This window comes from Stegostoma tigrinum, chromosome 25 (assembly GCF_030684315.1).
Source record: "Stegostoma tigrinum isolate sSteTig4 chromosome 25, sSteTig4.hap1, whole genome shotgun sequence".
In the NCBI taxonomy this organism is placed as follows: domain Eukaryota; kingdom Metazoa; phylum Chordata; class Chondrichthyes; order Orectolobiformes; family Stegostomatidae; genus Stegostoma; species Stegostoma tigrinum.
In genome coordinates this window covers 22863495-22876740 of record NC_081378.1, presented here as the reverse complement: position 1 = coordinate 22876740, position 13246 = coordinate 22863495, and the positions used below count along the sequence as shown (strand labels likewise).

The 13246-nt window shown below is 40.5% G+C and overlaps 1 protein-coding gene across 6 annotated transcripts in view; it reads left to right on the top strand.

The window, feature by feature from the left end:
- kmt2e (lysine (K)-specific methyltransferase 2E) overlaps window positions 1-13246 on the top strand; it is an 84210-nt gene that overhangs the window by 11603 nt on the left and 59361 nt on the right. For all 6 annotated transcript variants that reach the window (XM_048553954.2, XM_048553953.2, XM_048553952.2 and 3 more), the window contains exon 2: window positions 6933-7117. In XM_048553954.2, the coding sequence (XP_048409911.1) occupies window positions 7026-7117 (92 nt within the window). In that variant the 5' untranslated portion in view covers window positions 6933-7025. The remainder of the gene's footprint in view (window positions 1-6932; window positions 7118-13246) is intronic.

The following is a 13246-nucleotide window of genomic DNA, read 5'->3' as shown; positions in this document are numbered from 1 at the left end:
AAACAAAATATTCAGCCAAACAATGACACAGTAGGAGGGGCTTGCAGAAGTTTGAAGAAGGATTTTTTTTAAGGAGAAGAGTAACATGTAGATGAATTCTACAATGGTCAAGACATAGACTTTTGTTTGAAGGTGTGGTGGCACATGCCCCAGAGAGAGAATGGTAGCTGTATTAGAGGTCAGAATAATAGAAAGTTATAGGGATTATCAAGCTAGAGACATGTATCTGCAGACAGGTTTGTGAGGCCATAAAGAGGCATAAATATGTCTCAGAAATCTTTACAATTGGAAGTGATGATGGATCAGGTAGCTGTGTCGGTTGGTAAAGAGAGAATTAGTAGTAAATGGAACTTGATGTGGAGGAAGAATTTGGGAGAAAGGCTTTGGGTAGACTCAAGTTTACAGAGTGGAAACTGACCAGGTGAATATTTGAATTGTTAATTCTTAGGACCAGAAGACATGGGAGCAGAAATTAGCCCATTTGGCCCATCGAGTCTGTTCCGCCATTTGGTCATGGCTGACAAGTACCTCAGTCCCATTCTCCTGCTTTCTCCCCATAACCCTTGATCCCCTTGATAATCAAGAACTGACCAATCTCAGTCTTAAATGTACTCAATGATAACGTATTGTTGAGTCACCTCAGATTTTAACAATTGCAATGTTATGTTTACAGCATTCAAAAATTTCAAATTACCAAGTATTTAAATCACCCCTAGTAAGAATTTACATTTATAGGTGAACTGTATAACTGAAATACATGTATACTTGTGGTTTGCCATTGACACTTCCTGAGATCAGTGGTAAGCCATTTGTACAAACACTTGTCAGAGGAATCTGAAAGTGTCTCTAACTGGTATTTACCATGACAGCAGTCAAAAATATGGCAAACAAGAGGCTGAGTGATTTAGAATTTCCTACTGTCTGTACTGAGTCAGTGAAGCAATTTCACATTTTCTGGATGTTCTGAAACCTCTGAAGTCACCAGAAATGATTTGTGTTGAATTAGTTGGTTGGTCTTAAACAGCATTGAAATCCAGATGTTCTGATTTATCAAGGTAACCCTATCCTATTTCTCAAGTTCACATGACTTTGCTAAGGCACAATGACCCGAAGTGTGCTGGAGATTAATGCGGGGGTTGGGGGGAGGGGGGGTGGAAGAGACAGACACTCCACTTTCATTAATGTAAAGCAGTGATTAATTTAAGCTGTTTCTCCAACCATCTGCAAAAGCATTGGTAAGTAGAATTATTTAGAGTTGAATCTGACTCGAGAATGCACTCTATACTGCAATTGACCAGGCTGATCAACTATCAACTTGGGTAGTATTTGAACTTGCTTGGCTTTTGTAATAGATTGCATTGTCTTTCATTTTGTCGTTGCAGGTTATATTAGAATCATTTTGAAAGATTCCATTTCTGTTTTACTTCCACGGAGGGTGGTCCTTAACCAACTGAAGAGTGCAGATTTAAGTAACCATTAGTGGAAAGAGATGGAGGGCATGATGAACAGCAGAACTTAAAATTTGACGTTTAGTTATAACAAACAAATAGGAAGCAGAGATAATGGGAACTGCAGATGCTGGAGAATCTGAGGTAGCAAAGTGTGGAGCTGGATGAACACAGCAGGCCAAGCAGCATCTTCGGAGCACAAAAGCTGACGTTTCGGGCCGAGACCCTTCATCAGAAAAGGGGGATGGGGAGAGCATTCTGAAATAAATAGGGAGAGGGTGGAGGCAGATTGAAGATGGGTGGAGGAGAAGATAGGTGGAGAGGAGACAGACAAATTAAAGGGGTAGGGATGGAGCCTGTGGAGGTGAGTGTAGGTGGGGAGGGGATAGGTGAGCCTGGGGAGGGTGAACAGGTCAAGGGGGTGGGGATGAGGTTACTAGGTAGGAGATAGGGGTGGAGCTTGAGGTGGGAGGAGGGGAGAGGTGAGAGGAAGGACAGGCTAGGGAGGCGGGGCCGAGCTGGGCTGGTTTTGGGATGCTGTGGAGGGAGGGGAGATTTTGAAGATTGTGAGATCCGCATTGATATCATTGGGCTGCAGGGTTCCCAAGCGGACTATGAGTTGCTGTTCTTGCAACCTTCAGGTGGCATCGTTTGGCACTGCAGGAGGCCCAGGATGGACATGTCATCCAAGGAGTGGGAGGGGGAGTTGAAATGGTTCGCGACGGGGAGGTGCAGTTGTTTATTGCGAACTGAGCCTAGATGTTCTGCAAAGTGGCTATCTTCAAGCCCACCAATTCCCACAGCTACCTAGAATACTCCTCCCATCCACCTTCCTCCAAAGATTCCATCCCCTATTCCCAGTTTCTTCGACTCCACCACACTTCCCAGGATGAAGCATTCCACACTCACGCATGTCAGATGTCTTTGTTCTTCAAGGACCGCAACTCCACCCCCTTGGCAGTGGTTGAGAACATCCTCGACAGTGTCTCCTGCACTTCCCATCATGCCTCACACACCGTCCCCACAATAACCGCCAAAAGAGAATCCCCCTCTTCCTCACGTGTCACCCCACCAACCTCTGGATCCAATGTATCATCCTCCGACACTTCCGCCATCTACAATCTGACCCCACCACCAAAGACATTTTTCCATCCCCACCCTTGTCTGCTTTCCGGAGGGACGACTCTCTCTGTGACTCCCTTATCCGCTCCACACTCCCCTCCAACCCCACCACACCCGTACTTTCCCCGGCAACCGCGGGAAGTGCTACACTTGCCCCCAACACCACCTTCCTCACCCCCATCCCAGGCCCAAGATGACTTTCCACATGAAGCGGATGTTCACCTGCACATCTGCCAATGTGGTATACTGCATCCGCTGTACCCGTTGTGGCTTCCTCTACATCGGGGAAACCAAACAGAGACTTGGGGACCTCTTTGCAGAACACCTACGCTCGGTTTGCAATAAACAACTGCACCTCCCAGTCGCGAACCATTTCAACTCCCCCACCCATTCCGTAGATGACATATCCATCCTGGGCCTCCTGCAGTGCCACAAGGATGCCACCTGAAGGTAGCAGGAACAGCAACCCATAGTCCGCTTGGGAACCCTGCAGTCCAATGTTATCAATGTGGATTTCACAAGCTTCAAAATTTCCCCTCCCCCAATGCATCCCAAAACCAGCCCAGCTCGTCCCCGCCTGCCTAACCTGTCCTTCCTCTCATCTATCCTCTCCTTCCACCTCAAGCCGCACCTCCATTTCCTACCTACTAACCTCATCCCGCTCCCTGGACTGACCTATCCCATCCCTACCTCTCCACCTATACTCACCTCTACAGGCTCCATCCCCACCCCTTTAACTTGTCTGTCTCCTCTCCACCTATCTTCTCCTCTTTCCATCTTCGGTCCGCCCCCCCTCTCTCCCTATTTATTTCAGAACCCTCTCCCCATCCCCCTTTTCTGATGAAGGGGCTAGGCCCGAAACATCAGCTTTTGTGCTCCTAAGATGCTGCTTGGCCTGCTGTGTTCATCCAGCTCCACACTTTGTTAAATAGGAAGCAAGTGTAGGCTTTTCAGCTTTTGAGGCTGCCCTACCATCTACTAAGGCCATGGTTGATCTGCTTCTTACCTCAATTCTGCGTTTCTAGTGACATTCCAGAAACTTGTTTACCAAAAATCTGTTCATCCCAGCCTTATAAAAATTTCAGCCTGTTTTACTCTGCTTCGGCCCACCTTTTCATGACTGTCTGTGAGGGGGGATCAATGTTTCTTCATTGCTGTTGTAAATGGCTGACCTCTCATTTTTAAACAGTGATCCCGAGTTCGTGATTCTCTGTTGAAAGGAAGCATCCTCTACAAAAACACTCCGTTAAGACCACTCAGGATCTTGTATCAGAGATAGAAGGAACTGCAGATGCTGGAGAATCCAAGATAACGAGGTGTAAAGGTGGATGAACACAGCAGGTCCAGCAGCATTGCAGGAGCAGGAAGGCTGACGTTTCAGGCCTAGGCCTGAAATGTCAGCCTTCCTTCTCCTCCGATGTTGCTTGACCTCCTGTGTTCATCACGCTCTATACATTGTTATCTCAGGATCTTGTATGTTCAGTCAAGTCATCCTGACCTTTATGAACTCCAGCAGATACAAACCTAACCTGTCCAACCTTTTCCTCATAAGACAAACTGTATATTCCAGTTATCTGGTAATTCTTCCCTGAATAACAGATTAGCAATCAGTTCTGTCCACAGTTTGGGCAGACTCATCAAAGTGACTGTACCAGTTGAAGGTGCTGATGCTTGCTAATATCTACATGCCCCTCTGCAAATCAATTAAGAAGCCGATAGGTGAACGCATTTATGAATTAACTAATGGCTTTCAGCAACTTCTCTCTATATCAGCTGTTTTGACATCTGCTTTGATAACTAAAGAACTTTTTAGCAATGTTTGTAATTTACTTGGTTAGTCTAGGTATCCAGAGCTATGTACTGCTGCCTACTGCTTAATCTAAGTTTCAGACAGATACCTTACAAGAGATGTGCCAACTGCAAGATTGGTTTTCATCTCTAGGTACTGAATTGCAAGACAGAATTCCTCACTTTTCGCTGTGTTCTCTTCTTGCCTGAAGTATATTTTAGACCCAGCTCTTCAGTCTCTGAGTTGAAGGACTTTCTGTGTTGCGTGTTTAGTGCTCTGGCTTAAGACTGATAACTCAGTCCAGTCTGTAATTCTGAACTGTGCAAAATATATGCATTTGGCTTTGGGCAGCAAGGCAAATTTTATTAAATATTTGTATGAAGCCTGAAAGTCACCAAACATTGCAAAGTTTTCCCTCAGGAAAAATATTGGTCTTTTGAGAGTTGAGTGTAATTTTCGTTTGCTGTTTGAGACTCCTTAGAATTGACACGGTCAGAGTTAGAGACCTTATAAGGTCTATTGTTTTCAGAGTGTTCAATCGTATTCACATTAGAAAGCTTCTGTTTAAAAGAGCCTGAGAAAATGATTTCAGACTGGAATGCTATTGCTTGCAACAGTAAGTGAAACCTCCTACAATAAGGACTCTCCTGTATCCACTGGTCTCAGTTTGAATTCTCCATTTTGTGGTAGATTTGAAATTTACCATCCTGCAATCTTACCTCTTTTTAAATAATGAACTTAAATATAAAGTCCAGTATACAAATGGGGTATTATGAAGAGGAATAATGCCATCCAAAAATTTAGCTTTCAAAATAATGATTTTAATTATAGATTACTTGGATGCTTTCTTTTTCCCTTTTATCGCTTTGGTGTTTTCTGTCTCTGTCGCTGTCGCTCTCTCTCGCTTGCCCTCTCCCTCTCTCCACACACGGTCCCCCCGCTGTCAGCCCTCTTGTCCCAGTCTACCCTTCCATCCCATGCCTCCAGCTCCTGTTCCAAGCACCCAACCCTATGTATCTTTACTGACTCATCCTATGTTTGTTCTCACCTATCCTTTCTCTTGTTTAACCTCTGGCTGCAAGAAATAAGGCACTATGAGGACAAATAATCAGATAGGAATATCCCTGCACCACAAGATCTCAATAATGTGATTTGTGTGTGACAGCTTCCTTTAGACCACAGGTGCAGGCCTACTTTGTTGTATCCAGATTAACTCATCCTCCACAATCATCAAAGATGTATATTGTCGGTAACTAATGAAGCAGAAGTTAACAACCAACTCTTCTGGGTTGTATTGGCAGTGGTTTCTGCTGGCTCCTGGGTGAAATTGGGGTTCTTTGTTTTTGTTCAAATATGATGCCCCAAATAAAAATTGCAAATAGTGTCTGGATGACCATTTATAATGAAGCATTAATGAATCTGTGGTTCTCAAAGATGGCATGTCAGATCAAGCCCTGATTCAAAAATTTGTGATATTAAGCTCAAAATTGAGTGAGTGCAAAGTTTCAGCAGTGTTTTCTGTTCATAACCTGAAATGAGCATGTACAGGATAGAATCTAGCAAATAAAAAGTATTTAAAAACTTTGGGGCAACTTTTTTCCCTCCTATGTTTCAGAAAATTTGAATGCAGGAGGTAGTGCTTTCAGATAATAAGTTTCTATATGTTACCATTATAAAATACGATTTCTCAAGAATAAGTCAAATATAAAACTTTGGGAAGTTGTATACTCTTTTCATAGATGCGCACCAACATATCAAAAGTTGTAATTCAGATTTGAATGTTAGGAGGACATCCAGTACTTTTAACAACCTAGCATAATCTGTTCTAATTCAAAAAATGTTGTTTATTGTTAATTTGAGTATGTGTTGCAACTCCACTTTATCCTGGGAAAGCAAGGAAATTTGTTGTAAATAGTTGTATGCAAGATTGGAACTTGTTCCATTTGAGTCCATACGATCTGCAAATACCTGTACCAATTAGAATCCACTTGTCAACCAATCAGCATTCTCTTCTCATGCAGTATAAATCTTAGTCTTTCCCCTTTTAAATTGGTATTCTTGCATGTTGTCCTAATGAATTCAGGATTGAAAAGCTTCAAAAAAATGTCATTTTTCAAAAATATTCAAGTTCAGTACCACACTGATGTAAAACAGTATGCTTCTAAGTCTGAGAATTGAGCACATTTTGGAACGATGTACAAACAACTTTGCTCCACTGATACTGGTGTTTTCCCTTTTTGCACAGGAACAATATGCTGTGCCCAAACTAGAGTCACATTTTATTGACACAAGTACCTTTAGTTGCAACCCCTGTGGACCCTGTGAAGTCAGACCTATACCAGTGATTTTCCAATTATCATTAAACGTAGAAAGATTTTCATGCCGTTGGCCTGAGCTGTTGTTAATTAGGTCCCATGAATGCCTCCATTTTTAAAAAGTATTACGCAATTAACAATGTTTTGTGTTATTAATGGGATATGAGGATAATCATTTGCCTTCTGATATATTGGGTAGGCTGTAAATTAATGGTATAAATGGTATACAGTTTAATGTACTTCTATGATTATTTGCAGGCTTTGTGAATGCACTTAGATGTTTGCAATGAGCACTGTGGCTGGCATGCCCCAGTGTTTTGGATGTCAATGTATAGGACTCCATAGAAGTCGATGTTATCAGCAGCGAACGTCATGAGCATTGTGATCCCAATTGGGTTCGACACAACGGAGACTTCATATTTGGAAATGGCTGCAGGCTCAGAGTAAGCAATTTAATGGTATATACATTGTATTAAATTTTAAGATTGATACATTCTACTGTAATGTCCATTTTAAAATAGTATTATCAACCTACAGTTTCTTGATTGGATGATAGAAATGAATTTTGTTCTGTGCAAAGCAAGTTAACTTTCTTTAGAAAAGTGTACTTTTAAAAACCAGCTTCTGCAAGACATGGATTTAAATAATTTAATCAATATGTCAGCTCTGTGCCAGATAGTTTCTCTGTTGGTGACTCCTGTCAACTGATCTCACGTTCACTTGGAGGTTAGAAGCATTTTGGAGTGAGGTTTAATATGAGTCTGGAGGAAGCATTTCTGCTCCACCTTACTCTGGAGGACAGCTGAGAAAAATTTCCCTTCAGATATGGACAGACCCAAGCCAATAAGTTAACTCTGTCTAATGTAAAGTCCTCATATGCGTCATTTTTACTGGCCATGGGTTAAAATTGAATATATTTTGAGAGTGAGTTTTGTCCATTGATCTATTGGTCACAGGGAGCTCTGATAAATCAGGAAAACTGTCTTTCTAAATATCTGCCAATTGAAACCCCTCTCATTGAGTTTATCACATTCATTTGGAGCTTTAACTTGAATCTTCTATTCCCTTAAATCTTATTAAATAGTTTAAATCTAAGAATGCGTTATTTTTGAGATAAACATTTAGATACTTTAATGTCTTGTTTGCTCAGTTGTGAATACCACTGTGCAGAAGAATTGCACAATGATTGCCTGTTGAAGATTTTATGGCAGAAGAATTTTTGTTTTCTCTGTTTAACCTCTTGTGATGTTTCTCATCATTTTGGTGTAATATTTGAAATGAAAAGGCGCTATATGTTGAATGTAGAGTCAGGTTAAATTCTGCTTGCTGTTGTGTCAGTTCCACCTTTGGAAATTTATGCTGTATTCATATCTAGGGGTGTCAGTATCATGCGACAGGAGGGCAAGTGTTTCAATCATGTATATGCTAGCAACGAAAAGAAGAAAGGATCAGTGTTTATTATTACTTTATTGTTACTTTGTTATTACATTTCAATCATTTAATTGGTCATAGATCAAAATCTACCATTCAAATCAACATTATTGTAGTTTTTATTGCATAAAACTGCAATGTTTCCTTCATGACTTGGTATTTGTGTGGACAGACTTGCTCGAATGTTCTACCATTGGCTGAACTTATTGAAAATATAATCATTTGGTTTGTAAATTTCATAACTTGTGAGTGTCTCTTCAATATCTATTTGAAAGATATGATTGTCAAAATGAGAAGCAATTTCCTCTGCCTTTGGGTGTGTCAAATTGTAAGATGGTTTTTTTCCAAATTTATATAATGCTGATATATCTTGTATATGCAGGAAATTTCCTGTTGTTCTGAAGTGGCTTTACTATGAATAATTGGCTTTAGGTTGAAAGTAAAAATTGTGTTGCTCTTCACAAAAATATCTCTAGCTTCTTTCTAAAATATAATACTTTGGAAGCTGTTTATCCTTATTTCTCAAAATATATCAGAATTTTGAGCATTGTTACATTTTCATGTAAAGCTTCTCTATTGTAAGAGAAACAATGCAATTTCCCCAGATCTTTCCACATTAAAAGTCAATATCTCTGTAACCTTTCCAAAGTTTTGAGATCTGTCTAATGTCGCAGGCTCCGTTATTTCCATCATTCTTACAGCAAGCTTTCACATCTCGCACCTGAACCAAAAAGTTTTGCTACTCTGAAAACCTTTTAAGTGTGTCCTTATTTTTCTTTATCAGGTTGCCCCAGTTTGACATGGCAGTGTGTTCTTGTGAGGACCTCAGTACCTCAGCAGTGTTGCCTTGGCCCCCTAATCTCCATCACTCTTTTACTTGACTGCCCTTTCACCCAGAAGTTTCAGTCCCATTTTAGATCAGGTGCTGTTTTTATAAAACTCTATTTTATATTTTTCTCTGATCCCTTTGTGCTTTCTGCATTCTACTTAATTGCAGTATTAGAACCTGCCTTTTTTCATTGGTCCAACCTTTGTTCTAAGCCCTACTTTTCTGTGTCATTTAAACCATAGTCTTGGGTGTCCTTTTTTCTTTCAAGGAAATGTTGATAAAAGTTAATTTGATTTGGATGAGATTAAAACTGGAATTTCTCTGGTAATCAATTTACCCACTGAGACATAAGATAACCCTTAGTTCATGTTAAGGTTCTTTTCTCTTGGTTTCCTGATAACACTAAAAACATGATAAATTACCTTTCTTCTACTGTTGATTTTCCCATGCTCTCCTAGGTTTAGAGACTGCAATATTTACTGTCTAAGGTGCCTAGATGATGTTTAATGAGGTGGAAGGGGGCAAATATTTGGTTCAGAAGCTGGGCTTCCTCAAATACTGCAGAACTGTAATTTAGAAAAACTGATATATCAGAAGCCAGTCAGATTTATAGTTTTCGCTCCTTTTCGGGTGGGAGTGCTCCAGAAGAAGATGCAGTATAGGAACAGGTAGGTTTCCTCTGTGATGGAGAATGTTAGTGGAGGTTATGATGGGTACAGTATGTCAAGTTATGTAGGATCAGAGAGGGATTGCAAGCAAAGATGGAGATTTAGAGTGTTGTGATTGAGTGCTGAATGTCCAGCAGTGGAAAACAGTTTTCCTTATAAATCCCAGGAGGAAGGTTTCCTATTTTTCCTGACTTGGAAACTACTGTAAACTTACTTCTTCTTGCAGTGGCCCTTTTCTTCTTTTAACTACTGGATTTCCCATTGCTTGAAAAAACCAGGCCAAGCAGGGTTAAAAGAGAAAAAAATAATACTTGAGACACAAACTGTTTAAATATTTTAATGAGGCTGCCTATCTCCTGGGAGAGGGTTGGCAGTCATCATTCACTTGCTGTCATCTCCATTACAACTTTGGGTGATTGGGTTGAATTAGACGCTAACGTTCCTAAAAATGTAAGCTCCCATCTGACCTAAACCCACCTGGTTTTGAATTATCTCCAGTTGTCAAAACAATATTTCTCATGTTTAAGATGGCAGAGAACTTTCAGTGGCATTATTCTATATTACTCCTGATAACTCTAGCAGTGATTACTTAATGGTGAAGTCTGAAATTAGAACTGTAGTGTAGCTTATATAAGGTGTACGACAAATCCTGATGTTGAGAGCTGAGCGATGGTGTAAAAATAGATTCAGATGAACATAGCATTTTGAGTTTTAAAAAAAAGTTGTTTTATGCCTTACTCATTCTTTTGTGTACCGTAATGAATCTTTAAATTAAAATCATAAAATTAAAAATAAAGAATGTATGCATTGATTTTGTCTGGAGTGAAAATATTGTTAAACAAGATATGGTTTCTGTTGTTACGTTGTTAAGCTATTCAAGCCCTATTGAAATTATCCCATTCTTCTAATATTACAATTCAAACACTTTTATCAGCTATTTTTCAGATGCACTATTTTGAAATTCACAGCTAGTGATGTGATCTTGAAATTGAGTATGCTTTATTTGACTTATTTATTGTTATGCCACGGAGCGTGGGAAAACCAAAAAAATTCTTTCTTGTTAGAAATACAGTGAAATGTTTTGAACAATGTTGCCACCAATGTTTCCGGTTAAAACACAGAAAAATAAGCCAAAACACAAAATATGAAGGTAGAAAAATAAAGAAAAAGTGTTCAACTTTACAGTCCTTTTTGTTAAGTGCTCCACTATGAGTCTGGTAGGCAGGCACGAGCCCCTTTCCCCACCAGTGGCACAAAAGTTGCCGTTAATGAGTGAACTAAATTTATAATGATTTTGCTGTACCCTTCACAAAATAATGATTTCATTCAGTTGAGTATTTTTTGTCATATAAATGTACAGTACAGCACAGAAACAGATCCTTTGCTCCGACTCAACCGTGCCAACCAGGTATCCTAAATTAATCTCGTCCCATTTGCCAGAATTTGGGCCATATCCCACTAAATTTTCCCTATTCATATACCTATCTACCTGCCTTTTCAATGTTGTAATTGTACCAGCTTCCTCCACTTCGTCTGGTAACTCATTCAAAATACTTCACATGAAAAGAATTGACATTTAAGTCCCTTTTAAATCTTTCCCTGCTCCCCTTAAATCTATACACTCTTGTTTTGGATACTCCTACACTGGGGAAAACCATGACTATTCACCCTATTCAAGCCCCTGAAGGAAATGGAAGTGTGGCTTAGGGTGGGAGGAAGGGATGGGCGAGAGGAAGAACAGGTTAGGGAAGCGGCGACAGGCTGGGCTGGTCCCTCCCCCCACTGCATCCCAAAACCAGCCCAGCCTGTCTCTGCTTCCCTAACCTGTTCTTCCTCTCACCCATCCCTTCCTCCCACCTCAAGCCGCACCTCCATTTCCTACCTACTACCTCATCCCACCTCCTTGACCTGTCCGTCTTCCCTGGACTGACCTATCCCCTCCCTACCTCCCCACCTATAATCTCCTCTCCACCTATCTTCTTTTCTCTCCTTCGGTCCGCCTCCCCCTCTCTCCCTATTTATTCCCGAAATATGAGGGTACTGGGTTGTGACAAAGGTGATTTCTCGCAGTGAAGCTACTGGAGATGAGTTTCCAAAGTGTGGGATGCCAAAACTTGAGCAGATTGCTATTGAGAATAGTAATCAGTAGAATAATGATTTAGTTACTTTCCCAGTTGGAGATCATTTTAAAGTTTTTTGCATAACTTCCTGCAGTTTGCTACCTCAGAAAATAGTATTGATTTAGAAGTGATTCCATTCATTGATGTGAACACTGCTGGCTAGACCAGTATTTATTGCCCACTTCCAGGTGCCCTTGAGAAGCTGGTGGTGACTGCTGTCTTGAAATGAGGAGTACAAGGAGAAAACAGTAGAGGCTTGGGAAAGAGTAATCAAGTGTAGGTAAGAAGCACAGCCGTATTGAGCAAGAAATCTGAGGCAATACCCAAGCTTCTCTTTTCACACCCAAATGTGGCCAGAAAATTGTCTTAATAATGTTTAGAATAGATAAATTGAATTATGAATCAAGAATGTTGTCAAGAAATAGAGACCTCCAAGGCAGATGTAGTAGGAACTGCCAATGCTGGAGTTTGAGATAACAAGGTGTGGGGTTGGATGAACACAGCAGGCCAGGCAGCATCAGAGGAGCGGGGAAGTTGACATTTCAGGCCTGGACCCTTGGCCTGCTGTGTTCATCCAGCTGCACACCTTGTGACCTCCAAGGCAGGTTTGGTGCTGGTTTCAGCGTCACAGACTTCCTGTTCCAGTATAGTGACCTACCTTGCCTTTCAACCCGCCTCTCTATTTGGGGAGAAAAATGCATCTCCATTTTAATGGGGGACCCTTCATTTTTAGACTGCCTCCTAGTTCTAGTGTGTCACACAAGCAGAAACACCCTTTCAGCATCCAGTCTATCAAGGACACTCAAGAATTTGCGTGCTTCAGTATGATCACCTCTCATTCTCATAAACTTCAACAAAAACTGCCCAGCCTGCCCATCCTTTGCTCTCAAAATATATACCTTATCTTAAGAATCAGTTAAGTGAACCTTCTTTGCCCTGTTTCTATTTCATTTATATCTCCTCAAATAAGGTGACTAAAACTGAACTTAATATGGGCCACTGGTGAGACCACATCTAAACTAGTAAAACATCTTCACTTTGGTATTTCCTTTACAATAAATGCCAACATCCCATTTCCTTTCTAATCATTTGTTGTGTTTGTATAGTGACTGTGATTCATGTACCAGGACATCCAGATCCATCTGTATCTTCCATTTTACACACTTTCTCCTTGCAGACACCTTATATCCTCCTCACATTTTCCATTCCTACATACTTCCTTTGTCATCAGCAAATTTGGCAACTATATGTTCAGTCTGTTCATCTGAACCACTGATACAGATAAATAGTTTCCAACCTTTTTTGTTAACACAGCACACTTCAATGAGATAAACAATTCCATGACAAACTCTTTTTTTCAACTGAGTTGATCACTCAAATGTTACACTCACTTGTATTTAATATGGTAATATTCTTACTAGATAGGTTTGCAACATAGTGCATACAACAAGCTAAAGAAGGAACAAATGTATTACTAATTTACATTTGTTTTACATTGAGTTTGTTAATTTTGTACGATATTAC